The sequence below is a fragment of the Tenrec ecaudatus genome, chromosome 10, assembly GCF_050624435.1.
Source record: "Tenrec ecaudatus isolate mTenEca1 chromosome 10, mTenEca1.hap1, whole genome shotgun sequence".
Lineage (NCBI taxonomy): Eukaryota > Metazoa > Chordata > Mammalia > Afrosoricida > Tenrecidae > Tenrec > Tenrec ecaudatus.
In genome coordinates, this window is record NC_134539.1 from 661007 (window position 1) to 685431 (window position 24425).

At 64.1% G+C, this 24425-nt stretch overlaps 6 protein-coding genes across 11 annotated transcripts; 5 read left to right on the forward strand and 1 right to left on the reverse strand.

Moving 5' to 3' along the window:
- Positions 1 to 11: 11 nt before the first annotated feature.
- On the forward strand, positions 12 to 1393 carry TMEM203 (transmembrane protein 203). Its single transcript, XM_075559757.1, has one exon. The coding sequence runs from the start codon at positions 257 to 259 to the stop codon at positions 665 to 667; it is 411 nt and encodes a 136-aa protein (XP_075415872.1). The 5' UTR covers positions 12 to 256; the 3' UTR covers positions 668 to 1393.
- Positions 1394 to 1530: 137 nt separating this feature from the next.
- On the forward strand, positions 1531 to 10161 carry TPRN (taperin). Of its 4 annotated transcripts, none has more exons than XM_075559755.1 (4): positions 1531 to 5244; positions 9276 to 9480; positions 9560 to 9666; positions 9768 to 10161. In XM_075559755.1, the coding sequence occupies exons 1-4, from the start codon at positions 3244 to 3246 to the stop codon at positions 9828 to 9830; spliced, it is 2376 nt and encodes a 791-aa protein (XP_075415870.1). In that variant the 5' UTR covers positions 1531 to 3243; the 3' UTR covers positions 9831 to 10161. The 4 variants fall into 4 exon arrangements, with proteins under 4 accessions (XP_075415870.1, XP_075415871.1, XP_075415869.1 ...); XM_075559756.1 differs by having other exon boundaries at positions 9276 to 9456; positions 9515 to 9666; XM_075559754.1 differs by having other exon boundaries at positions 9276 to 9666.
- Positions 10162 to 11090: 929 nt separating this feature from the next.
- On the reverse strand, positions 11091 to 12200 carry SSNA1 (SS nuclear autoantigen 1). The gene is made up of 3 exons (XM_075559761.1): positions 12030 to 12200; positions 11501 to 11700; positions 11091 to 11295 (listed from the first exon to the last, which is right to left on the reverse strand). The coding sequence occupies exons 1-3, from the start codon at positions 12079 to 12081 to the stop codon at positions 11188 to 11190; spliced, it is 360 nt and encodes a 119-aa protein (XP_075415876.1). The 5' UTR covers positions 12082 to 12200; the 3' UTR covers positions 11091 to 11187.
- On the forward strand, positions 11931 to 19230 carry ANAPC2 (anaphase promoting complex subunit 2). 3 transcript variants are annotated; one of them, XM_075559758.1, is made up of 13 exons: positions 11931 to 12480; positions 12772 to 13394; positions 15336 to 15468; positions 16026 to 16200; positions 16430 to 16549; positions 16698 to 16815; positions 16915 to 17096; positions 17521 to 17662; positions 17815 to 17908; positions 18002 to 18205; positions 18296 to 18425; positions 18538 to 18773; positions 18904 to 19230. In XM_075559758.1, exons 1-13 carry the CDS (start codon positions 12364 to 12366, stop codon positions 19114 to 19116), a joined length of 2487 nt encoding a protein of 828 aa, XP_075415873.1. In that variant the 5' UTR covers positions 11931 to 12363; the 3' UTR covers positions 19117 to 19230. The 3 variants fall into 3 exon arrangements, with proteins under 3 accessions (XP_075415873.1, XP_075415875.1, XP_075415874.1); XM_075559759.1 differs by having other exon boundaries at positions 11932 to 12480; positions 17833 to 17908; XM_075559760.1 differs by lacking the exon at positions 18904 to 19230 and having other exon boundaries at positions 18542 to 18701.
- A 2126-nt stretch (positions 19231 to 21356) lies between these two features.
- TMEM210 (transmembrane protein 210) lies at positions 21357 to 22172 on the forward strand. The gene is made up of 4 exons (XM_075562465.1): positions 21357 to 21441; positions 21593 to 21734; positions 21867 to 21890; positions 21998 to 22172. Exons 1-4 carry the CDS (start codon positions 21357 to 21359, stop codon positions 22170 to 22172), a joined length of 426 nt encoding a protein of 141 aa, XP_075418580.1.
- Positions 22173 to 22964: 792 nt separating this feature from the next.
- LRRC26 (leucine rich repeat containing 26) lies at positions 22965 to 24410 on the forward strand. The gene is made up of 2 exons (XM_075562466.1): positions 22965 to 23613; positions 24115 to 24410. Exons 1-2 carry the CDS (start codon positions 22965 to 22967, stop codon positions 24408 to 24410), a joined length of 945 nt encoding a protein of 314 aa, XP_075418581.1.
- Positions 24411 to 24425: the final 15 nt, after the last annotated feature.

Below are 24425 nucleotides of genomic sequence, written 5' to 3' on the forward strand. Positions count from 1 at the left end.
CCATTGGACCGCGCCCGCCGGGGCATGGCGTCCGAGCGAGGCGGGCGTCTGCCGGCGGCCAGGGCGGGCTCCTGGGCAGGGGCCGGGGGATCGGCGGCGCGCGGGGACCGAGAGCCGGGCCAGGGGGCTCCGCTCGCTGCCCGTCGCGCCTGGCGCCTGCGTCGGGCGGCGCCGGCAGGGAGAGGAGGCGCAGCCCAGCAGGTGGAACCCTCGGCTGGCCGGGAGCCCGGGGCTCGGCCCGCTCTCCGGCGGCACGATGCTCTTCTCGCTGCGGGAGCTGGTGCAGTGGCTGGGCTTTGCCACTTTCGAGATCTTCGTGCACCTGCTGGCCTTGCTGGTGTTTTCTGTGCTACTGGCACTGCGTGTGGACGACCTGGTCCCCCGCCTCTCCTGGTGGAACGTGTTCGTGCCCTTCTTCGCCGCTGACGGCCTCAGCGCCTACTTCACTACCATCGTGTCCGTGCGCCTCTTCCAGGACGGAGAGAAAAGGCTGGCCGTGCTTCGCCTCTTCTGGGTCCTCACCGTCCTGAGCCTCAAGTTCGTCTTTGAGATGCTACTGTGCCAGAAGCTGGTGGAGCAGACGCGCGAGCTCTGGTTCGGCCTGATCACGTCGCCTGTCTTCATTCTCCTGCAGCTGCTCATGATCCGCGCCTGCCGGGTCAACTAGCCCGCAGAGGACCTCCAGCCTGACCCTTCCTTCCCCACGGGAGTGGTGGACCATTTTCACAGCCCCAAACGTGTCTGAGGTCACCCCCACAGCAGCCCCCAGCTGGAAATCTTGAGTTGCCTTGAGTAGGCGCCCAGGCAGGACAGTCCCCATCGCCTCTGAGAGCTGGACAGCACACCTGTAACGTCTACTGATGAGCTCTGAAGAGCCCATGGAAAAGCACCCCTGCCCCAAGGCAGCAATGCTGGAGCAATGCTCCCCGACCATTCACCTAGACCTCCTTATGCACGCACGGGAACTGAACCAGCACGCAGCCTATGAAGACGGACACCTGGTGAATAGGCCCTGGTGGGACCCAAGGCTGGCTTGTCTGCCTGAGGGACCTGGCTGAGCAAGGCACTGCTTGGCCCTTCTCTGCACAGAGCAGTTTCACACCATCCCCTGTGCCCTGTCCTGTCCCCCCTTTCCCACCCCCGCCCCTGCCAGCACTGCTAGCACACCTGAGGCAGATTGAGTTTGGTTCCTCCGACCAGGAAGCCAGAGAGGAGGACAGGGACTCTGAGATTCACGAGCACCAAGGCCTACAAACATTCAGCTCTCGAGTGGCCCTCTGGTCGCTGAGAACTGATCAAGGCCCAGGTTTGTTGGCCCAAAGGCTTCAGATGATGCCGGTCAAGTGCCAAATGAGAACATGTGCTGAAAGGAAATAAATCGAGCGTGTTTTGAGCTTTGCTGTAGCTCACAGTGACTGCCTTGGCCGTCACATACCTGGGGTTATAGAGCAGCAGCAGCTCCCAGATTGGAGGTTGTGGGGGCACAAGTGGCCTCATCCCTGAGAGGATCTCTGTGCCCTGCTCCTGGAGGCCTGGGAGACAGGTAGGGCGACCCCCTCCCCCCAAGGGAGCACTTGAGCATAGTGTGTTATTGCTACAGCTGTAAAAATAAGTGCTACGTGGGATGGTGTATGTGTGAGTTGGGGTAGGGAGCCCTGGATGACGAGCAGCATCCAGCCCGGCCCAGTGGAGGCCAGTAGCCTCCCTTCAGTGCAGCAGTCAGAAACCTCTCTAAGCACTGGCCCCTCAAGCTCTGCTCTAGGACCTCAGCTTGTGGTGAGAATTCTGTGAGGGGTCATGAGCTCTGGAGGGAGGCAAGGTTGGTTCGCAAGGCCAGCTGTTTAAACCCACTGGCTGCTCCTCAGGAGAAAAATGAGGCTTGGAACTTGAGAGAAGGTCATTGAGTCAGAATCGACTTTTTGGCAGTGGATCTTGGGCTGGGTGGGCTGGGCTTGCTGGGTGACTGTCCAGCCAAGTACATGCTGCCTTTTAAGGGTGAGTCTCCAAATCCTTCTTTGCTGTGCTGGTCCAGTTCCAGCTCCCAACTTGGAGGTCAAGCTGATGGTTTCAAACGTAGAGCTTCAAGCTTAATACCTGAGGCGGGCTGCTTTGAGAGTGTCTGAGGAAAGAGGCTTGGCACCTGGAAGGCTGGGGTTCCACCAGCCTTGTTCTGTGGGGCTAAGGGTGGGACTCTGCCTAAGCTCTGCCTGGTGGGGAGGAGAGGTGGTCCTGGCCAGGGCACTGTGTATGCCTTGCTGTGGTCCCCACAGGCCTCAGCAGAGCTTCTGACTAAGGCTAGGGAGGCTGGCGACCAGTGTTCACAGAGCCCCATTTGTCGGGTAGGGGACAGGCTGCAATGAGGTGCTGGCAGGACGCACAGCCCCTAAAGCTGTCTCTGTCCAGTAACTTCCTGACTGCCCCTGGTGAGGGCAGGGCCCGGAAGGGGAGCGGTGAGAGGTGACTGGTCAATGCAGTCGGTGCCCTAACCTTTACTCCAGACTCCTCATAGTCTCCCTTGCAGGCTGTGGATGCGGGAAATTGTGCCTTCGGGGCCAGGGCGCACACTGTTGCAGCCCAGGAGGGAAGTTCTGCAGGGGGAGAGTACAGTGGGACCAGGTGTAGGGGAGTGAGGCCCCTCTCACCCCCTGCCTTGATTTCCCTCCTGGAGAGCGTCTGCAGGAGGAAGGGACCCTGCCTTGAGACGCTAAACATTCTTCCTTGGGTCGCAGGTTCTCGTACTTGCTGAGCACTGAATGAAAACAACTTTATGTAAACTAAGGGCTCCATGCCTCCTCCCGGACAACTGGTTCCTTGGGGGCAAGGTGGGGCTCCTAGATTGGCACTCACTAGGTCCTGCAGAGCACCCACACCTGAGGAGCACAGGGTGCGGACCGGTGACCCTGTGCACCGCCTGCGGAGGCGCTGGTGGGCTGAGTGCCGCCCTAAGGAAGATCCAGCCTCAGCCAAGGTCACAACTGCGCCCTAAGACCTGTCCCAGCCCCTACCCTAGCCTCCGCCGCCCCAAGCTCCGAACCCAGATGCCAGCGCGCAGAGGCGGAAGCTGGGCCACCAATGACCGACGGGAGGCGTCGGGGGCAAGCCCCGGGAGCCTGAGGGGCGGGGTCGAGGCACTCGTCCTCCAATCCACGGGGCTGTTTCCAGGGCTGGGACTCGGGGAGAACAGTTCTCCCTTGCCATAGGAAGGGCGGCCATCTGGGGGCGGGTCCGAACGGACCTCCCCCAATGGGTGGTGGCCCAGGAGAAGGCGGGGCCCCGCTCGGGTCAGCGGGGGGCGGTGGCGCGCGGGTCGCCGGCCGGCCGGGCACAGTCCGCGCAGCTCGCGCCGCCGGCCGCATCGGCAGCATGGCCGGCCTGGGGCGGCCCGGCCCGGGCCCCCGCACAGCGCTGCCCGCCTGGAAGCGGGAGATCCTAGAACGCAAGCGCGCCAAGCTGGCCGCCCTGGGCGGGGGCGCGGCGCCGGGGCCGGGGCCGGCGGGGGCAGTGGCCGAGCCGGCGGCCGAGCGCCTGGTGTTAGCCGACAGCCTGGGCCCGCTGCACGAGAACCCCTTCATGCGGCTCGAGTCGGAGCGGCGGCGCGGGCGCGGGAGGCGGGCGGGCGCGCCGGGGGCGCGGCCGGCGCCGCCGCCTCTGCTGGAGCTGGAGCTGTGCGTGCCGGGACTGCGCACCATCCGCGCCGACAACATCCTCATCATCGAGTCAGCGCCCGGCTTCGCGCCCGCGCCGCCCGGCCGCGCCGCCGCCGCCGCCGCCGCCGCCGAGATACGCGCCGCGGAGGTGCTGGTGTTCGAGCCGGCGCCGGGCCGGGTCAGCCGGCTGCTGGAGAAGTTCGACCCGCTGAGCGGCGCCGCGCCGCGCGCGCCCTCCCCGCCGCGGCGCCGTGGGAGCCCGGAGCGCACCCGCCCCCCTCCGCCCGCGGTGCCAAAGTCTCCGCCCGCAGCCGCTGGTGCTCCTGCCGCCCCGCGCGTGGGCGAGAGAGCCGCCTGGTTCGAGCGGGAGCGCTGTGGCGATGGGGCCAGCCCCGGGGCCCGACGCAGCGACTTCCTGCAGAAGACTGGTAGCAACTCCTTCACCGTGCACCCCCGGGGCCTAAATCGCGGCTCGGGCGCGCGCCCACTCCCTAATGGTCCCGCGGCCGAGCCCCCGGCCAGCTCTGCCAACTGCCTTTCAGGGGCCCCACCGGGACCAGCCACCTCCAACGCAGCCCAGGGCGCAGGCGAGTGGAAGCCAAAGGTGGGGTCAGTGGAGCGCCCCTTGCACGCCCCCCCAAGCCCCGAAATCCCCAGTGCCACCATCGCCATGCCTCGGGCCTCCCTCCCGGCCAGTCCTGCTAGTGCCACTCCCAGCCAGCGTCGGTGGGTCTCTGCGGCCACCAGCGCCAATGACTCCTTTGAGATCCGGCCTGCCCCCAAGCCCGACATGGCGGCCATCCCTGAGGGGGACCTCCAGGCTCGAGCCCTGGCCAGCCTCCGGGTGAACTCCCGCAACTCCTTCACATTCCTTCCCAAGCGCAAGACCCCCAGTGCCTGTGTCCCTGAGGGAAAGCAGTCTGTGGAACAGCCGAAGGCAGGGCAGGGCTGGGCTTTCCCACCGCCGCCCCACCACTCCAGCGCCCAGCTGGTGCCTGGAGCGGATGTCCGCCCTGCCTGCCAGAGGCACCCCTTGGGGGCCGAGGCAGTGTGGTCAGTGGCAGAGGGGGGCTGTCCCAAGCCAGCCACTGCCCTTCAAGACCGGGCACCGAGGTGGCCTAGGCCCTCGTCGCCACCCCCCTCCTTGCCGGTGGCCACTGAAGCTGAGCCTGCCCAGGATGTCCACGTTCTCAGTCTGGTCAGGAATGATCGGGAGCCTGGGTATTCCAAGCTCCCAGTCACCTTCATAGATGAGGTGGACTCAGATGAGGAGATGACTCCGGAATCCAAGACGCCTCCCTGGTACCGCCTGCACCCAGTGGAGCCTGAGCACCCGCTGGGCCTGAAGCCCCATCGGGGCAACACTTTCATGGTGCTGCCTAAACGGAAGCCAGGGCCCGTGGAGGAGCTGCACTCTGGCCAGGCCAGTGGGGTGACCCAGCCAAGAGAGGTGGAGGAGGAGGCTGTGGGGCCCCACAGTGACCCTGGGACCATGTTAAAGAAGCGCTACCCTGCCGCCCATGAGATTGAGGTGATTGGAGGCTACCTGGCTCTGCAGAAGTCCTGCCTCACCAAGGCTGGGGCCTCCAGGAAGAAGGTCAGTGTGGGCAGGGCCCCATGGCTGTAACATAGTGGGCAGAGGGGACTGAGAAGGTGGGTTGGGCTAGAGGTTCCACTGGGAGAAGTACACATACTGGCCCTGGTTCAGAGGCCTGCAGTGACCTTCTGTGGCCCTGGTTTGGGGCGTGCATGCTAGAACTCTGCTGCAGGGGCAGCAGGATCTGACTGGGCACCAGGCCCGTCTGCAGGTGGTGCTAGGGAGGGGCTGCTCGCTCACTTGGAACATGGGGCACAGAAAAGTCTCCCTCACATTCTTCCTGGTTCTTCCAGCTCTGGGGTGCTTCCGGGGACAAATTCCAAGGCCAACCCCACAGGCCTTCCCCTTTGCCGGCAACCCCCCCCAAAACCCAAAGCAGCCATAATGGGCGTTACCCAGGGCTGCACCCAGCACAGCCCTCAAGGCCAGTGCTCCCCCAGCCTGTTTCCATGGGTGATGGGTGGGCAATACTTCTGAGCACTAACCCTCCCCCTTTCTACCTGCTGGCTCCCAGGCTTACGGCCACCTCCCCCACCTCCTGCACTTCCTCCAGTGCTGGCCTTGGTACCACTCTCCCCTGCCTGTGCGCCCTCGTGAGGGCCATCTGCCCTGCCTGGCACCCCTGTCCGCCTGCCCACAGTGCTTCTGGAGCATCCCCCCAGCCACCCCCACACCTTTGTCTGACCCTTGGCCTGAGCGGGGCTGAGGGGTCACTTTTGTGGCAGAGGTGTCAGCTGCCCTGCCCAGGTAACAGGTGGAGTGCTGAGCTGGGGCTGCTTAGCACCTAGCCTGTGTCCTAGATCCTGGGCAAGCACTAAGCCCACCCACCCTGGGTGCGTGCCCTCTTTGGACCCAGCTTCCTGTTGCACCAGAAGGCTATTGTCCCAGGCCCAGGACAGAGCTTGTTGGGGGGCAAAGGGCAAAGAAGCTCCCAGGGCCTAACAGAGCAGGAACAGGTGACAGGAGGCAGGTCCACGGTGAGGAGCAAGCCCTGGGTTGGCTGGGGGAGGGGCAGGCCAGCTTGTCACAGCTTCAGTGCCAGCCTGGGGGCTGGGGTCCAGGTGGATGCTCAGGAGTGGTCCCTATGCCAGCCTAGAGGTTGGGAGTCCAGGTGGATGCCCAGGAGCGTCTCTGTGCCAGCCTAGAGGTTGGGGGTCCAGGTAGATGCCCGGAGTGGTCTCTGCCAGCCTGGGGATTGGGGGTTCAGGTGGATGTCCGGTAGTGGTCTCTGTGCCAGCCTGGGGCTGGGGTCCATGACTGTCAGGCAGCTTGGTCTGCCTTCCTGCCTGGGGAAGCCCGACCTGGCAGAGCAGGGCCTGGCCTGGGGCAGGGGCAGTGTTGCCCGGTGGCGTGAAGCAGCACATGGGCCCGTTTGGAGTGGATGTGGCACAGGGTGAGGCTGTCTTAGTATGTATGGCTCTTGTGTGACCCTGTCCGTGGGCCGTGGAGCTTGAGTGAGCACTGGGCACATGGGGTCACAGCAGGCCCTTCCCCCAAGAGAAGGCTGCACTGTCCCAAGCTGCCCTCCCTGCCTATGCTAGCCTACCTGCACCCTCCCCCAGGGGGGGTCTCAGATGGGAGGAGCGCATGGCCTTTGGGCCTGTGGGTCCTCGGGGCTGGCAAAGCCCTGCCTTTTCTTTTCTTTCTTTCTTTTTTTTTGTTAGCCCTGCCTTTTCAAAGGCGGGTGATGGCAGTTCTCAGTGGCAGGGGCTGTGCCATTGGAGAGCCCGTGCTGAGAGGAGTCCAGCCCCTCCCTGCATCTCGTGAGCTTGGAGGCCTCTGGGATGAGGTTGGAGGTCACCCTCAATTCCCTCAATGCCTGCCCTGTTCCCACCCTCAGGGCATCACTACGATGTGCCCCCCACAGTCCAGTGCCCTTCCCGGTCTGGGCTCTCAGCCTGACTGCTGGCCTTTAAACCCTCCCAGACCCCCTCTGGGGCCCAGGTGCCACCCTCCCCTGTGCTCTTCCTGATGACGTACCCTGCCCCAGGCAGCCACCTCTGGGGGCGTGGGCCATGGTGCCACATCTGGCAGAGGGCCTGGGGCTGGAGCCCTATCTTCCAACTCCTCCTGCAGGGCCCCTCCTGGTCTGTCTGGAGCCCAGGCCAGCATGGCAATCCCTCATGTCCCAGAGCTGGGGCTCTGACCTGGCAGGGGCTGTGTGGCACAGGCAGCAGCCACCAGGGAGGTGAAAGGAAGCATGTGGCTGGCTACTGAAGGTGGAGTGGGGGAGGGGCTGGCACCCCACCCACAGCTCAGAGCAGTAGTCATGATGGGTGTCTCCAACAGGGGCCCCCTGTGGGCTGAGATGGCTAGGCTGGGGGCTCAGTGTGGCCCCCCCTGCAAGGGCAGTGGACAAAGTCCCTGCTGGCAGGTGCAAGAAGGGCCAGGCCCAGCCGCACCCTCCTGCCTGGGCCCTCCCAGCTGTCTGAGTCACGGGTGCCCTGTGACCTACTGACTGGTCCCAGCAGGGGAGGGCTCAGGCTGGGAGACTTGGGGCCCATAGGCTGGGGCTTATAGCCTGGGTGTGGGTGACCTGGCCCCCCAACCCTGCCCTGCCAGGCTGTGTCAGTCTCGGGCCGTGTGCCCAGCCCCTTCAGCTGGCCCTGTGGGCAGGTCACGTGCACAGCAGCATAATAATCCGCTCAGGCACCAGCACCCGGCCTCTCACAGGCTCCTCAGCCAGCAGGGGGTTGGACGCAGCTTGGTTTTTTGGGCTCACAGGGCACAGTCCCTAGGAGGGAGGAAAGCCCCATCCTCTGAGGGGCGTCCAGGGGCCCAGGACCCCATTCCCTCTGGGATGCACACTGGGGCCTCACAGCTGGCCAGAGGGAACACTCTTGGTGGGCTGGCGGGTGGGACCTGGGTTACCCCATGCTGTGCCGTGCTGGGCGGTTGGGGGAACAGGGGACCTGGCTGTGTGGAGTTGGGCACTGCGTGGGCACCTGTGACTGGCAGCCTGCACACCTTTCTGGGCCAGGCCCATGAACATGGGGGAAGGGACTCGGCTGCTGGCCAACCCTGTGTCTCCCCAGGCCTGGCAGGGTCCCCCCCACCCCACCTGCTTCTTGCCTTCATATGAGCTCCACGCTCTGGAGGGTCCCTCCTGTCATGGCTCCTGCCCCGGGGGGTGGGGGGTGGAGTTCTTCCGGAGGAGAGGAATTTGAGCTGCCAGTGGTGTCCTGTGCCCAGGTGGAGTTTAATATTTCGAGCTCCAGCGGGGCCGCTCCCATCTGCTGCAAGCGGGCGGGCGGGTCTGCGGTGTATTCATTACCGACCAGCCGGCCAAGCAGGACCCACCAAGCAGGCCTGGGGCTTTTGAGGGGCGGGGGGCTGAGCCCCCAGGCCAGGCGGCTTTGGTATCTGGTGTGCTCCCACACTCCTCAGACTAGGAATAGAGGACAAGTCCTACTGCCTTGGTGGCCTCAGCTTCTACTGGCATTGTTCCCCTTCACTGAGGACGGTGAGGAGCAGCTTAGGGAACTATGGGCTGGCTGTCAGGGGACAGGGCACCCTCCCAGGGCTGGCACGAGCACCTCTTGGGCCACGAGAGTACCAGGCCCTTGCTTGCCTTGGTGGCCCTGCTCAGCTGGGCAGGCAGGCTCATCCAGGTGCCCAGCAAACTTGGACATGAACTTGACCTTGGGGAGGGCCCCAGCCAACAGCTAGGGCTGCTTGGAGCCAGGGGGGTAGAGTCCCCAATATGGCAGAGGTTTTGTGTAGGGGTAGGGCTCCACCAGGAGCAGTTTCTGGACCTCCTGCCCTGAGCTACAGATCTGGGTGGGGCTAGCCCCACAGCCCCATGACTGGGGGCCCTGCCTCATGATCAGGGGTGAGGCCGCCCGGCCGCCCAGGGTTGGGATTGGCTGGTGAGCAGGTGAGAGTGCCCAGGCTGTGGCTCACTGGAGGGGCTTTCTCTTGGCCAATGTGGGGTGGAGACACTGGCCCCACCCCTGTTGGGGTCTGATGACTGACTGCCCCTGACATCAGAAGCCCAGAGAGGGACTGCTAACAGAGGTCTCTGTCCTCAGATGAAGATCTCCTTCAACGACAAGAGCCTGCAGACCACGTTCGAGTACCCGTCAGAGAGCTCCCTGCTGCGGTCGGAGGAGGAGGAGGAGGAGGAGGCAGATTCCGAGGGCTCAGGCTCCGAGAGCATGACTGGGCCGGCGGCTTTCACACTCTTCCTGCCCAGGGCCACTTTGGTGCATAGTGCGGGGTCTGAAGGCAGCTCAGGTGAGAGTCGTCTTGGGTACACAGCTCCTGGGAGACGGGCTGGGCCCCCAGGCCCTCTCACAACCCCATTCCACTGCAGCTCTGTCCAGTTACACTCCAAAGCACGCAGTGGCCTTCAGCCAGTGGCAGGAGCAGAAAGCAGAGCCCGCACCTCGGGAGGTGGAGCCCTTCCCGAAGGAAGTCATGGTGAGCTGGCCCCCCAGGGGCTGCGGGAGCAGGGCCTGCAAGTGACCGGGGAGGGTGCCTTCCAGGTACACCAGCTCCAGCCACCTCTACTCTCCCCTCAGCTCACCCCTGCCAGCCAGAGTGACCTCTCCGACTTCCGCAGCGAGCCAGCCCTCTACTTCTGACCCCCAGGGCCTGCCCTCACTGTGTCCCCACCCCTTGCCAGGCTGCCCCCTACTCCCTGGCTGTGTCCCCCGACTGCCAGAGCAGCCAGGTGCTCAGGAACTGTGCTGGGATGCAATAGGTGCATCTGAGGTGTGTGGGCCCCCTTTGCTGCAAACAGGCTCCACAGGGGTGCTGCTGGACAGTGGCCCCGAGTGGACTCTGGCCAAGGTTGCCCCTGCCCTGCCCAGTTGGCCCATGGTGGGCCTCCCAGCCCAGCCAGCACCCACTACCCCTTGAACAAACAGGAAGTCCCTGGCAGGAGCCAACTCAATAAACAGCACTGATGACACACTCTGGATGGTCTGCTCATGGGGGGCGGGGTGTGGGGGGAGGCTCACAGGTGGGCATCCACATAGCTTGAGCTGGAAGTGCCCGCCATCCTGCCCTGTGCTGCCTCTCCCGAGTGCTGGGAATAGCTGGTGTGCCAACACACTGGAACTGGCAGCAGTCTGGGAGGACACCCTGGGCTTCCAGACTGAGCTAGACCCGCAGGGCTGTGCTGGGGAGACCAGGGCTGAGGTTGGCGGATATAGCTGCATGCCAGGGTAGGTGCCAGTGCCAGCAGGTAGACCCGAGGGTGAGAGAGGTGACGGGTGAGTGGACTCCCCAGCTGTACCCTGCTGGAGAGCTGGTGGCCCAGACACTGTTTGGCGAGTGGGTTCAGGTGCCTATTTCCCTCCTGAGGAGCGGGGTCACACCCACTAGGGTATAAGAATTGTGCCAGAGGGTGGGCCCAGCTGTGCAGGAAGCAACACGAGGAGCTCTGGGCGTCCTCACCTTGGAGTCCCTTAAGACACAGGTTTCTGGTCAAGAAAACCACTTTAGGTCCTTTCTGTCTGCTCTGTCCCCATGGCCAGGCAGCACCTTGAGGCTGGCTTGGGGATGGCAGGCAGCCCTGTGAGCTGGACACAGGCACAGGCCAGCACAATTCTTTACAAGAAAGCCTTTATTCCCAGTCACGGGGCTGGGCCGGATGCTCTGAAGCTCAGCTCTGTGGTGATGCAGGGCCAACCACTCCCCCTCGGCCTGGCCCTGCTGGCCGAGGAAGGACTAAGGTGCTGAGTGAAACGAGCCAGGGCCTCCCAGCAGCCCAGGGCCTCTTGAGAGCCAGGGCCCCCACCTGGGGAGACCCCACCAGGGAGCTGCCCTCTTCTCATCCAGGGCTGACAGGCAGCAGCTGCCCTTTGATCCTAGAGCCTGAGAGAGAAGGCAGCTGCCACCACAGAAAATGAGGGCACTTTATTAACAGGCTTCCTGGGGCCATGTTGCCTGGCCCAGAGGTTGGGGGAGCAGGCCCCTGGCCCATCCATGGCCTCATCAGCTGTCCTTGCCCCCGGTGGCCTTCTGTTCTGAGGCGGTGGCCTTGGTCAAGTTCCCAGCCTCTCTCTTCAGCACACTAAGCAGAGTCTGGGAACTTTCCAAGATCTGGGGCAAAGGAAATAGCTGGGCATTAGGGCATCCCTCTTGGGAAGGGGCGGAGTGGAGGGGATCAGGTGGTCGGGTCTACAGGTACCTCTGTCCCTTTACACGCATGCATGCATTGGTGTGGGGCTCAGCCACCCTGCCCAGTGGAGAGGAGCATAAACGCGTGTTCCGTGAAGCCCCTAGACGGCCGTAGCCCGAGCCCCACCTTGAGGTAAGCCGCCTCTGTCTCTGCGATGGTGCGGTCAAACTCGTTGCGAGAGGCGATCTTGCGGGCCAGGTTCTCATTGACACGGGCCAGCTTCTCCGTCAGCTGCCTCACCTCGTTCTGCAGCCGCTGCTTCTCATCCTCCTCCTGCTGGATCTGGCGGCACAGCTCCTCCCGCTTCTGGCACAGTTCCTCGATGCCTGGGCACAGGAGGGAAAGAGGGTCTCCGCTGGGCCATCTTCCCGCCAATCTGGGCCGAAGCTCCGCCTCTTTGGGCAGGAGGCTGCACAGAGCAACCGCGCTGGGTCCCGGAGGTAGTTAGCGCTCTCTGGGCACCGGGCACCGCCCCGCGTCCGCGCCCTCACAGGCAACAGGCGGTCGCCGCTGCGTGAGGCGGGTCCCGATGCGAGGCCATGCCCACTGCGGGCCCAGCAGACGCACGCAGGAATCGGGACGGAACCTGCCCGCGGCCGCGCGCACCGCCCGGTCCCGCCCCGGGCCGGCGGGGGCCGCGCCGCGAGCTGCTTACACTTGACCAGCTCGTTGTTGTAGTTCTGTAGCGCTGCTCCCTGCTGGCTCATCCTCGCCAGACGTGTGTGCCACTGCTGCCGCCACCGTCGCTGCTGCTGCCGCCACGCGGGGTCCCAGCCGCTCCAACCGCCGCGCCCGCCGCGCCCGCCGCACCCGCTGGCGCCTGCGCGGTGACGCGCGACGGCGCGCGACCCACGGCGACACCACCGGGCGCCGCTTGCGTCATCTCTCCGCGCCGCTCCCGGCCATTGCTGCTTTGAATCGCGCCGCGTTCGGCTGGTACGTCATTGGACCGCGTTGAGCTGGGCTGACCTGGCCGCCGCGGGGTCCAGATGGCGGCGGAGGCAGGAGGGACGAAAGGCGACTGCGACCCCGCGCCTGGCCAGGAGCTGTCGGTGGCCTGGAGCACCGTGAGCACCGGGCTGGTGCCGCCGGCAGCGTTGGGGCTGGTGAGGCCCAGCAGAGACGGGGGGCTCGCTCGCTCGGGATTCTGGGAACGCTTGGGGACGTCCACTTCCGCCCTTCGCCCGCCTCGGCACTCCCTCTTTTCTCCCCCAGTGCAGCCGCTTTCGGCTCTCCTGCCAGCCCTCCCCTAGTGTCGGCCGCAACTCCAAGTGCCTCGGACGAGCAGCAGCGGGGTCACCGCAGCTCCTCCTCTGCCCTTTCCCGCTCCCCCCACCCCGCTACTTCCCTCCCCGCATGTGTCCCCTTCCCTTTGCTCACGGTACTATGCACTGCAGGCGGCCTCGCGGACCAGCGGCGGGGTGCCGCCGAAGGAGGAAGAGCTCCGGGCGGCCGTGGAGGTTCTGCGAGGCCACGGTCTGCACTCGGTCCTGGAGGAGTGGTTTGTGGAGGTGCTGCAGAGCGACTTGCAGGCCAGCATCTCCCCCGAGTTTTGGAATGCCATCTCCCAACGCAAGAACGCTGCAGATGAACCCCAGTGCCTCCTGCTGCTCCTGGACGCATTCGGCCTGCTGGAGAGCCGCCTGGATCCCTATCTGCGCAGCTTGGAGCTCCTGGAGAAATGGACTCGCCTGGGCCTGCTGATGGGCACTGGCGCCCAGGGGCTGCGGGAAAAAGTCCACACCATGTTGCGGGGCGTCCTGTTCTTTTCCACGCCCCGGGCCTTCCAGGAGATGGTTCAGCGCCTCTATGGACGCTTCCTGAGAGTGTACATGCAGAGCAAGAGGAAGGGGGATGGGGGCACAGACCCGGAACTGGAGGGGGAGTTGGACAGCCGGTATGCCCGCCGACGTTACTACCGGCTCCTGCAGAGCCCGCTGTGCGCTGGGTGTGGCAGCGACAAGCAGCAGTGCTGGTGCCGCCAGGCCCTGGAGCAGTTCCAGCAGCTCAGCCAGGTCCTGTGAGTACTCCAGTGGGGCCCGGCTGCCACGCCAGGGTGGCACCCTGGGGTCTGAGGACAGAGCTGGTGATCTGGCCAGGACCAGAAATGGGGTCCCCATGCTCTCTCTGTTCCAAGAGCCAGGGACATCCCTGAGGACAGGGACCCCCAGGTGTATCTTTCACCCTCACCCTGAGTTTGATGCACTGATACAAGGAGAGGCCTCCAGCAAGGTGACCCCAGCAGTTTTCTTTGTCGATCCCAGACTTGCAGACCAGCCCTGCCTGGGAAGGACTGCCACGGCCCCTGCGGGAGATGGTGGGCCGTAGACGGGTGTCACCATTTCCCCTCTGCATTAAGTCAGGGAGGCTGGCCAACCCAGCAGTCAGGTGGACAGGCAGATGTCCTCCATTCTCTGGAGGGAGCTGCTGTTAGCTGTACCCAGGCACTGCTGGGCCAGCCCTCCTTCCAGGTACCAGACAGTCCGGCAAGCAGGAGCCCGAGATGCAGCTGTCTGAGGAGTCCCACTACCCACTGCATCCCGCACGCCCCCAGGCACTCTGCTGGGTGCGTCCCAGTTGAAGGTGGCCTGGCCATCGCTCCTGGTCTGCTCCTGAGTCTGTCTCCCTAGACTAGGTTTGAGCCGGAGGCATTGTGGTGGCTCCTGTGTTTCCATGGTGGAGGTGCTGCTGGTTGCTACTGTTCATGGTGACCCTGTGCACAGGAGACACTGCCCAGCCCTGCGCCGTCCTCGTAGTGGTTCTCAGGTTGCAGTTGCTGCAGCCGCTGGATCAGTCCATCTCCTTGAGGCACTTATTCTTTTGCTGCCCCTCCACTTTCCCTTCTCCACGGACTGGTCTCTCCTAACAACACGTCCAAAGTATGAGACAATGGCTTGCTATCTTTGCTTCTAAGGATCACTCTGGCTGTAATTTTGAGGAAGATTTGTTTGCTTCTGGTACTTTCAATATTCTCTGCCAGCACCCAGATTCAAATGTGTCCCTTGTTTTTTAGTCTTCCCTATTCATTGCTTAACCTGAGGCAACTGTGAAGATACCATGGTTTGGGCCCAGAGCACCGTAATCTTCAAAGCCATACCCCGACTCTTCGAAATGTGAACGAGGTCTCGTGCAGCAGGGTTACCCGGACAGTACACCTTGTGGTTTCATGACTGCTGCTTCCACAAGGATTGATTACCGGCCCAAATAAGACAAAACCTTGACAGCTTCACCCCTATTCCCATTTATCATGATGCTACCTGTTGACACAGTTGTGAGGATGTTGGTTTTCTTTACACTGAGTTGTGATGCACACTCAAGGCTGCAGTCCTCGGTCTTCGTCAGCAACTGCTTTAAGTCCTCACTTCAGTGAGCGCGCCTGTGCCGTCTGCACATCACAGGCTGTTAACAAACCTTCTAATCCTGGTGCCATATTCGTGTTCACATAGTCCATCTTTTCAGGTTACCTGCTCAGCACACAAAGTAACATGATTAAGTATGGTCAGCGCATACGACCATGACACACACACCTTTTGGTTCTCAAATCATGGATTGTCCCCTTGTTCTGTCCTTGCACACTTCCCACGTGAGCACAATGAAGTGTGCTGGAATTCCCTTTCTCCTCGAGGCTATCAGTAGTTTGTGAGGATCCACACAGTGGAATGTCACGGCAAAGTCAATAAAGCACCAGGCAGGCTCTTCCTGGGTTTCTCTGCATTCAGCCCAGAGCCATCTGCAGGGTCACGGCCACACGCGTGTAGCTGCTTCCTCTCAGTTAGGACAAGGAGGTGGGCTGTGGTTCTCTGCTGGACGGCCCAGGGGCACCTTGCCCAGCTCTGCCTCTCAGCAGTCTTCCCAGGGGGCCTGGGCACAGCTGCCCCAGGAAGGCTGCGAGAGGGAGGGAGGGGTGCCCTGGTCCCGGTGGGGGCACTCTTGTCACGCTCCATGTGCTTGCCACTCTCAGACACAGGCTCAGTCTGCTAGAGCGAGTGTGTGCCGAGGCTGTGACCACCACACTGCACCAGGTGACCCGAGAGAGGATGGAGGACCGCTGCCGCGGAGAGTATGAGCGCTCCTTCCTGCGGGAGTTCCACAAGGTGAGAGGCCCTGCCCCTGGCTCTGCCCCCCAGGTCCCCCGGATCCCTGCCCCTTCTCAGCGCACCAGGCTTCAGTGGGCTGGGAGCCCAAGGGTGGCCAGATCCCTGCCTGTGGTTGGAGGTTGCGCAGCAGTGTGGCCTGACCCTCCAGACAGGGACGGGCAGCTCCCCCTCTTTTTGCTACCTGCCCTGAGTGTGGGCTCCAGGGGACCCCAGAAGAGAAGAGTTGGTGAGGGAAAGGAAGGGCAGCATCTGGCAAGGTGGGCTTGGGCTGACCCGGAGTGGGCGAACAGCTGGGCAAGCTGCTGGCACCATTTCCCTATCCCCCAATTCCACCTGCCATTGCCAAGGGCCCCCCGAGGACAAAGATGAGCATGGCTGAGCGAAGTCAAAGTGGTCCCATGTGCGGCAGGTCCTTGTGGGCAGGACGAGCTGACCCTGGGTACTGGCAGGGTGGGGCCTCCGGCAGCCCCCCTGCAGTTCCACTTTGGAGCAGGCACCGGGGTGGAGGGACGTGCTTCCTGAGCCCCAGGCCCGTGCCTGTGCATACCCCACAGTGGATCGAGAGGGTGGTTGGCTGGCTCGGCAAGGTGTTCCTGCAGGAGGGCCCTGCGAGGCCCGCGCCCCCTGAGGCTGGCACCACGCTGCGCCGCTGGCGGTGCCACCTACAGAGGTTCTTCTACCGCACCTACGCCGGCCTGCGGGTGGAGGAACTCTTCAGCATCGTCCGAGGTCCGCCCACCCTCCCTGCCTCCCTTCCTGCCTGCCTGCCTGCCCGCCTGAGGCCTCCTCCATCTACTGCCACCTCCCCAGCCCTCGTCCACCTGTCCTGGGTCTTCTTGTCTGTATAGGAGTGGTTGGGCTTGTGGGAGGCTGCTCAGCAAAGCTTGGTGACCCCTTGCCCATGTATGGTGTCTGTCCGTGGTGTTCCATGCCCGCCATGGGGACGCCCTGCTTGCAGACTTTCCAGACTCCCGGCCGGCAGTGGAGGACCTTAGGTACTGCCTGGAGAGGACCAACCAGAGACAGCAGCTGCTGGACTCGCTCAGGGCAGCCCTGGAGACACGGCTCCTGCACCCAGGTGCCTTTCCCAGCCATGGCTCTGCCCTGCCCTGCCCCCAAGCACTGACAGCATGGGGGCGTGACCTTAGAACCTCTTGTGAGCCAGGACTGCTGCCCTGGGTCTGGCAGGTATGGCTGTCTGGCTGTGAGCACCCCTGTTGCCTCAGGTGTGAACACGTGCGACATCATCACGCTCTACATCTCAGCCATCAAGGCACTGCGTGTGCTGGACCCCTCCATGGTCCTCCTGGAGGTGGCCTGTGAACCTGTGCGCCGCTACCTCAGGTGAGCTGCCCTTGGGACCCGGACCCCAGCCTCCCTCGTGTGCCGCCAGGGCAGTGTGCAGCTCCCCGGGCTTGAGTCATGCACATGCTCACTCTGCAGGACGCGGGAGGACACAGTGCGGCAGATTGTGGCTGGACTCACTGGGGACTCCGACGGCACTGGGGACCTAGCCGTCGAGCTGTCCAAGACAGACCCTGCGAGCCTGGAGACGGGCCAGGACAGCGAGGATGACTCCGGGGAGCCCGAGGACTGGGTCCCCGACCCCGTGGATGCTGACCCAGGTCTGCTCACTGCCCACCCCTCTACCAGCTGGTGTGGCCCTGAGGACTGGGAGCTTATGGAGCTGGGGGCTGTGCTGTGCCCTGCGGGGTGGGGAGTGGGAGCTGGAGGCTGGGGGATGGGGGGTGTGGGCTGTATCGCCATGCACTGGGCCAGCCCCGCCAACACCCCAGATGCTCAGAGGGGCACCGCCATGTCTGCTCACTGTTGGGAGAGGCTTGCTGGGTGGGCACTGGGCGTTTGCAGACAGCTGCTTGGGTGCAGGGGGTGGCTTCTGAGTGGCCCGTACCTGCCCAAATGGGGTCGCTGAAAGGTCACCCCCAAGGAAGGACCCTGTGGTGGGGAGCTCCCTGTGAGTGGGCACGGTCCCAGCTACAGCACGGTGCAGAGCCGGTGACACAGAGGTCAGCGTGTGTTGTGCCCCAGGAAAGTCAAGCTCGCGGCGGCGCTCTTCAGACATCATCAGCCTGCTGGTCAGCATCTACGGCAGCAAGGACCTCTTCATCAACGAGTACCGCTCTCTGCTGGCTGACCGGCTCCTGCACCAGTTCAGCTTCAGCCCTGAGCGGTGAGCGGTCACCGCTGGCCTCAGCCTCGGCCAGACCCCCTCCCATGAGCCACGGAGGCCCAGCATGGCCAGGCCGAACTGGCGGGAGGCTGGCCGAGGCTGTGGGCTGGGGGGTGGGTTCAGGGCCTGAGCCACTGGCGCCCTCACCCCAGAGAGGCTGCCCCTTCCAGGGAGATCCGGAACGTGGAGCTGCTGAAGCTGCGCTTTGGAGAGGCCCCGATGCATTTCTGCGAGGTCATGCTGAAGGTGAGGGCTGTCCCCAAACCTCCCCAACCCGGACTGCCCCTACCCCACCTGGCCCTAGCTCTGGTGACGTGCTGGCCCTGTGCGGGCCCTTAGGACATGGCCGACTCCCGACGCATCAATGCAAATATCCGCGAGGAGGATGAGAAGCGTCCCGCCGAGCAGCAGCCCCCTTTCGGGGTCTACGCGGTCATCCTATCCAGTGAGTTCTGGCCACCTTTCAAGGACGAGAAGCTGGAGGTCCCCGAGGACATCAAGGAGGCCCTGGATGTCTACTGCAAGAAGTATGAGAAACTGAAGGTACTGTCTACGGTCGGCCCGGCAGTTGTGTGTGTGGGGGCAGGAAGGGTGCCCCACAGCCAGGTGTGTGGCTGATCCTGGCCCCCGCAGGCCATGCGGACCCTCAGCTGGAAGCACACGTTGGGCCTGGTGACCATGGACGTGGAACTGACTGACCGCACGCTGTCAGTGGCTGTGACCCCTGTGCAGGCTGTGATCCTGCTGCACTTCCAGGACCGAGGTGAGCCCCGGGCACTCCAGGCTGGGCCAGCAGAGCTGGGCTTGGAGGGGAGTGGAGCCAGGAGGGGCAGGCCTGCCCCACCTGCCCCAGCGTCCCTGCTGTCCACACCCAGCTAGCTGGAGCCTGGAGGAGCTGAGCAAGGCAGCGAAGATGCCAGCGGCCCTGCTGCGACGGCGGATGGCAGTGTGGCTGCAGCAGGGCGTGCTGCGGGAGGAGCCTCCCGGCACCTTCTCCGTCATTGAGGAAGAGCGGCCCCAGGACCGCGACAACATGGTGCTGATGGACAGCGACGAGGAGAGCGACTCAGGCATGGCCTCCCAGGCCGACCAGAAGGAGGAGGAGCTGCTGGTGCGGGCGGAGGGGGCGGGGTGGAAGGAGGGGGGCGGGCCCAGGGGGGGACCAGCCGTCCTTAGGCCAGAGGGGCGGCTGCCACAGTGTGGCGCCAACACCCGTGTCTCTTGCCTGCTTCTCTGCCCAGCTCTTCTGGACCTACATCCAGGCCATGCTGACCAACCTGGAGAGCCTGTCTCTGGAGCGCATATACAGCATGCTGCGCATGTTCGTGATGACGGGCCCAGCGCTGGCTGAGATCGACCTGCAGGAGCTCCAGGGCTACCTGCAGAAGAAGGTGCGCGACCACCAGCTCATCTACTCAGCTGGGGTCTACCGCCTGCCCAAGAACTGCAGCTGAAGGCCGGGCCAGACTCTGCCCGACGCCCATCTGTGCACCCCCGCATACACACACACACACACATGCGCGCCCATGCAGGTGCCGCCTCTACAAATTAAAACCTGTTGGCTCCTTGCCCCTCCCTGGCTTGGTGACTTTCTAGGGTGGGCCCTGGGAAGGAAGGAGCACTGGGGCCTGGAGAGCAGCCTTTACAGTGCAGGCAGAGAAAGGGCAATGAGGGTGTGAGGGGCAGGTCAGGCCTGGGCACCCTGGACCCTGACAGGTGCTAACTCGTGTGGATTCTACGCGGGAGAACCCGAGCCCGATGGAAAGTTCATGCAGTGGCAACTTACCTGCTGGGAACATACATTTCTCCCAGGTCCCAGCTGCCCTTTACTCTGCAAACCTCGTTCATCCTACACTGCCTACCTGCACATGGGGGTGGGAGGACGGTGCCTCTTCCACAATCCGGGTGGCAACACCTAAAGTCCCGCGGTGCAGAGAGCAGGGCAGGCCCACGGGAAAGAATCCATATGGACTTCCTCAATGTGCCCCAAGGCCCGGGGGAGGGCCAGTGGGCAGGATCTGCCTGGTAGTCACGCCCCTCCGTGCCAGGCCCACCTGGCCTGTGGTTCTGGCCAAGCACGCCAGGGGGCGCTGCCCAACTGTTAGGCTGCTCACCACCTGCAGGGCCCCTAGCCCAGTTCTCACTTGTGAGCTGGGGCAGGGGCACAGTAGCTTCCAGTGAGGCCGCAATTCTGAGCCCAGGACTCCAGCTTGGGTAGTGAGAGTATCCAATGTCTGTCCAGGGCCTTCACAAGGGCCACACTGGACGTCTGCCTTCAAGAAAGGTGGCCACCTCCCACAGAAGCACACAGCCCAATGCCCATGGGCCTAGGCCAGGCTGACCTCCAGGGGGAAGGGAACTGGGAGGCCGTGACCCCTAGACTGGGAGTCTGCAGCACCTTGCTCCCCTCTGGCCCTCCCTGGCTACTTTGTCCCCTCCCAGCCCTCCCTACTGGGGAACCTGGCAAGCCACTGCCTCCCTCCTGTTCCTCAGGCTCCCCTGTCCCCAGCCTTCCTGCAAGTCAGGCCAGCGTAGTCCCTGGGCTGAGTGCCCACCTTCCTCTTTAGGACAAAACCTGCAAAACAGGCTTGGCAAGGGGTAGCGCCAGCCTCTAGCTTGGACACACCTGCCCCAGGCCCCTGTGGACTTGCTTTTCTAACATGAACCTGAAAGGTGGCCTCCCAAACAAGGGCTTGCCTCAGGTCCTAGCACATGGGCTGATCCAGGGCCCACAGCAGAGGTCCCACCTGTGTCAGCAGTCAGGGGTCTCTAGGCTGAGCCTCCACCTTGGTGACCTGAGGGGCTGCTGCTTTTGGCAGGAGGCTGGGCAGCCTCCTCTGGAGCCTGGGCGTGCCTTCCTGTGGCCTCTGTGGTTTGTTGGGGCAGGAGGGCCCCTGGTGGGGGGGTGGGAAGGTAGACAGGACAACCCAAGGTGGTGGGGGAGGGGCCCTGGCATCCTGGCCAGTAACAACAAACTCCAGGAGGTGGTCAAGGTCCCTTTCCAGCTAGTGTCCCCTCTCCTGGCTGGCAAGAGCTGGGCAAGGGTGGGGTGGGGGGAGGGTCGGCATATGGGCGGGGTAGGGCGTGGAGCCCCAGGGTGGGTGGCTCCCAAGGCAGAGACACAGATCCGTCTGAAGACCTCTGTTACTCTCATGTAACTTTAATGACATGTTTGTTAAGCAGGAGGGAGTCCCGGACAGACAGACGGCACCCGCAGCCACCTCTGGGCCACCTGTCTGGAAGGAGGGTTGCCAGTAGGGAGGCCTGTGGCTGGTATGCTGGGCGGCTCCCGGACCTCTTGAGGGTGATCTACTCCGGAGGTGGGGCCTTGCATGGATACAGTCATGGGGCCCTTGGGATTTCACAGGTTGGGCCCCCCACCCCCCAGGCCCATGAGCCCCTAACCCACTGCAGTCACTCTTCCGGGGCAGGACAGAGGTGTGGACCTCAGCCCCCCAGGGGTCCCGGCATGACCCTACCCCTTCTCTCAGCGATGCCCTCCGCTACCATCAGTCCCGGCTGAGAGGTGGGCTCTCCAGGCCCTGCCCCATTCCAAGCTGTCTGCCAGACTCCAGGAGGTGACCCAGGCGCCCTGGGCCCTGCCCCCACCCACTCTGCCTCACAGCACCCACTGTGAGGTCAGCGCCTTCCGGCAAGTTCCACCCACAGGTGTTCGTGGGGCTGGGGGCTGGATATGGCCCTGCCTCCCCAGCCCTCCTGCCTGGAAGGCAGCCCCCTCAGCCTGTTATGTCTGTCCCTCTTCCTCAAGCCCGCCACAGGTTCCTCCTCCCTCCCTCCACCCTAGGGCCCCACCCTCGCCCAGAAGGGCAGGCTGCACCCAGGCCCAGGCAGTGACCACCAGGGCTGGGGGAGGGTCAGGGGTGCCCCCACCGTCAGTGACCCCCTCACTGCCCACACCTGTCTCTGCAGCTGTGGCCTACTGTGAGTGTAGCTTCGGCCTCAGCCGTGAGGCCCTCATCGCCCTACTCATAGTGCTGGCCGGGATCAGTGCGAGCTGCTTCTGCGCCCTGGTCATCGTGGTGGTGGGCGTCATGCGCGCCAAGTGGTGCGTGCCCTGGCTGTCTCCCCTTGGTGCTTCCTGCCCAAGAGGTTCCTCTGTTCTCCAGGGAGGGAGGGATGTGAGGGCCTGGGTATAGCCTGGGACTCACCAGCCCTCTCTATCCCCCAGTGAGTCTGACCCAAGCCCCCCTGGACATGAGGACAGCAGGTGAGTGGGCCTGGGCCGGGCAGAGGCTCCTGGTGGTATCTGGATCGGGTTGCCTAGGTGCATCTGCCCAGTGACCCCTGGCCACCTGACCACTGGTGTCCCGGCAGGTTGGGGTGTCACTATGGGGTCCAGGAGGACCACATGGCTCTGCACACAGTGCGTGTGGAGTCCCACCTCATGGACACTGAGCTGGAGGCTGCCATGCTGGATGATCAGAGCCTCGGGACTGACCCCATGGATCCTCTGGACGATATCCCTGCCCCACCCCCTGAGCAGGACTGAGGCCGGACCCAAAGCTGCTGGGAGAGGATTAAAGAGTATTTTGTGGTTCTGCACTGTCCTCCCTGTGGCCAAGGGGAAGGGCCAGGCCTCATCACTCAAGTGCCCCACCTCCCGCTGTGGTCCCTCTGCACCTCAGGATGCTGTGTCCCCTGGAGTGGTCTGGAGCCCAGCCCAGGATGGGTGGCCACTCCGGGAGACAGTTGGGTGTGACTGGACAGGCCCTGTCCTTACTCACATGGTCCCCGGAGGTTCCGGGAGTGTCCTTGGCAGGTGTATGGAACCCAGGCACTGGTGCGTCTCATGGTACTTCCCCCACCCCCACTCCAAGCTCCTACTGACGGTGGTGGCCGTGAGGACTGGGCAGCCCTCCTGAGCTCTCCCACTCCTTGGGGGAGAGGTGGGATGAAGGATGTGGGTGCTGGGTTGGGTGACGCTGTGGGGGTGGGGACATCTTGCTCAGCCCCTTCAGGGTAAGACCAGAGTCGGGCACAAGAGGGGAGGAGCAGAGTGCCCTGGGGCATCTGAGTACATGGGCATGAGTAGGGTGGGCAGCTCTCCAGCCTCAGCGGATGTCCATGGTGGTCTCAGCACTGTGACCTGGCCAAAAGCCAGGGAGCCCAGGACTCTGAGGCAGGTGACTGGCCACGCCTCTGTTAGCTGTGTGCCCAGCCTCCACCCCAGCAGGTGCCAGTTCTGGGGCAGGAACTGCCAGTGCTCCTGCCCAGGAAAGGTGCAGCTGCTGCAGGACGGGCTTAGGTCGTGGAGTCCCCTCCTCGGCCCAGTGCTGTCCTCATGGGCAGCCCGCCTTTTTTCTGGTTGCTGCTGCTGCTCTCACTGCCACGGGCCCAGATGCGCCCTGCGACCGCCTTCTTGAGGCCCCCTGGCTACCCGGCGGCCTGCCCCGAGTCCTGTACATGCCAACCCAGCGACCAGGCTAACTGCTCGGCACTCGCACTGCCCGCTGTGCCCACGGGCCTGAGCTGGCGCCTGCACGCGCTGCTGCTGGACCGCAACCGCGTGCGCTCGCTACCGCCAGGGGCCTTCCAGGGCGCCAGCGCTCTGCTGCGCCTGGACCTGCAGGAGAATGGGCTGCGCGCGGTGCACGCGCGTGCTTTCTGGGGTCTGGGGACGTTGCAGCAGCTCGACCTTGGCTCCAACCAGCTGGAGGCGCTGGCGCCTGGGACTTTCGCGCCGCTGCGCGCACTGCGCAACCTCTCGTTGGCCGACAACCGACTGGTGCGCCTGGAACCCGCAACCTTGGGCACGCTCCCGCTGCTGCGCGCGCTGAGCCTGGAGGACAACTCACTGGACACGCTAGGACCCGGCCTGCTGGCCGCACTACCGGCTCTTCGCTTCCTGCATCTGCGAGGCAACCTTAGGGTCTGCGGCTGTGCGCAGCGCGCCCTCTGCACCTGGCTGAGTCAGCACCCACGTCGTCCAGGTGGGCTCACGGCGGGGCGCTGAGTGAGGTTGGGGTGGGGCTTCCAGATGAGTGGGGGCAGGTGGCTTTCCAGGAGAGATGTGGGTGTGGGAACCTGATGAGCCTTTGGGTGGCGCTCAGTGAGGCATGGGGCCGGGGTGGGGAGGTTACCAGGTGAAGCCGCTAGAGGATGCCCTGGGAACCTGAGAGGTGCTAGGTGAAGTATGGAAAGAGGTCACCCTGGGCGCACGCCTGGTGATCCCAGTGCATCTGAGGGGTGCTAGGTGAGGTATGGGGGAGTCCTAGGGGGTCACCAGGTGAGGCTGGGCGTGCCATCAGAGCCTGAAGGGTGCTAGGTGAGTGAGGAGGTCACGTGGTCAGCGAGGGTGCGCCAGCCCAGTGCACCTGGGGATGGTTGCTGAGATGTGAAGGGGCATCTGCAGACTAGCCTGGAGGGCACCGGTGAGGTATAGTGGGAGGGGGGGGCTACCCTGACTTTCGGCTTGGCTGTCTGTCCCGCAGAGGTCGAGGGCCTGGTCTGCGAGGCTCAGAGGAGCTTGCCCATCAGCCCCCTGCCGGCCTTCAATCGCTGCGTGCAGTCGCCGACGCTGCGCAACCTGGCTGTCGTCTACGTGATCGGGCCTTTCTCCTTCCTCGCCAGTCTGGCCACCTGCCTGGCATTGGGCTCCGCGGTCACTGCCTGTCGCGCCCACCGCCGCCGCCGCGCCGCCGCCAGCCGCCCGCCCTGGAGACCCCCAGACCCCGGCACCTCGCCAGCGGAGACGGACGTCGGCAGCCCCACGGCGGCCCAGGCCTGAGCTGGCCTCGGGGGC

Excerpts from the sequence above, each read along its gene's own strand:
- TMEM203 (XM_075559757.1), top strand. The coding sequence starts at position 257 with ATGCTCTTCTCGCTGCGGGAGCTGGTGCAGTGGCTGGGCTTTGCCACT.
- TPRN (XM_075559753.1), top strand. The coding sequence starts at position 3,244 with ATGGGTGGTGGCCCAGGAGAAGGCGGGGCCCCGCTCGGGTCAGCGGGG. Across the intron at positions 5,245-9,275 it reads CTGGGGCCTCCAGGAAGAAG|ATGAAGATCTCCTTCAACGA; the intron begins GTCAGTGTGGGC and ends CTCTGTCCTCAG.
- SSNA1 (XM_075559761.1), bottom strand. The coding sequence starts at position 12,081 with ATGAGCCAGCAGGGAGCAGCGCTACAGAACTACAACAACGAGCTGGTC. Across the intron at positions 11,701-12,029 it reads CAACAACGAGCTGGTCAAGT|GCATCGAGGAACTGTGCCAG; the intron begins GTAAGCAGCTCG and ends TCCTGTGCCCAG. Across the intron at positions 11,296-11,500 it reads CAGAGGCGGCTTACCTCAAG|ATCTTGGAAAGTTCCCAGAC; the intron begins GTGGGGCTCGGG and ends CCTTTGCCCCAG.
- ANAPC2 (XM_075559758.1), top strand. The coding sequence starts at position 12,364 with ATGGCGGCGGAGGCAGGAGGGACGAAAGGCGACTGCGACCCCGCGCCT. Across the intron at positions 16,201-16,429 it reads ACTCTTCAGCATCGTCCGAG|ACTTTCCAGACTCCCGGCCG; the intron begins GTCCGCCCACCC and ends CCCTGCTTGCAG. Across the intron at positions 16,550-16,697 it reads GACACGGCTCCTGCACCCAG|GTGTGAACACGTGCGACATC; the intron begins GTGCCTTTCCCA and ends CTGTTGCCTCAG.
- TMEM210 (XM_075562465.1), top strand. The coding sequence starts at position 21,357 with ATGGCCCTGCCTCCCCAGCCCTCCTGCCTGGAAGGCAGCCCCCTCAGC. Across the intron at positions 21,442-21,592 it reads CTTCCTCAAGCCCGCCACAG|CTGTGGCCTACTGTGAGTGT; the intron begins GTTCCTCCTCCC and ends CTGTCTCTGCAG. Across the intron at positions 21,735-21,866 it reads ATGCGCGCCAAGTGGTGCGT|CCCCCCTGGACATGAGGACA; the intron begins GCCCTGGCTGTC and ends GTCTGACCCAAG.
- LRRC26 (XM_075562466.1), top strand. The coding sequence starts at position 22,965 with ATGGGCAGCCCGCCTTTTTTCTGGTTGCTGCTGCTGCTCTCACTGCCA. Across the intron at positions 23,614-24,114 it reads TCAGCACCCACGTCGTCCAG|AGGTCGAGGGCCTGGTCTGC; the intron begins GTGGGCTCACGG and ends TCTGTCCCGCAG.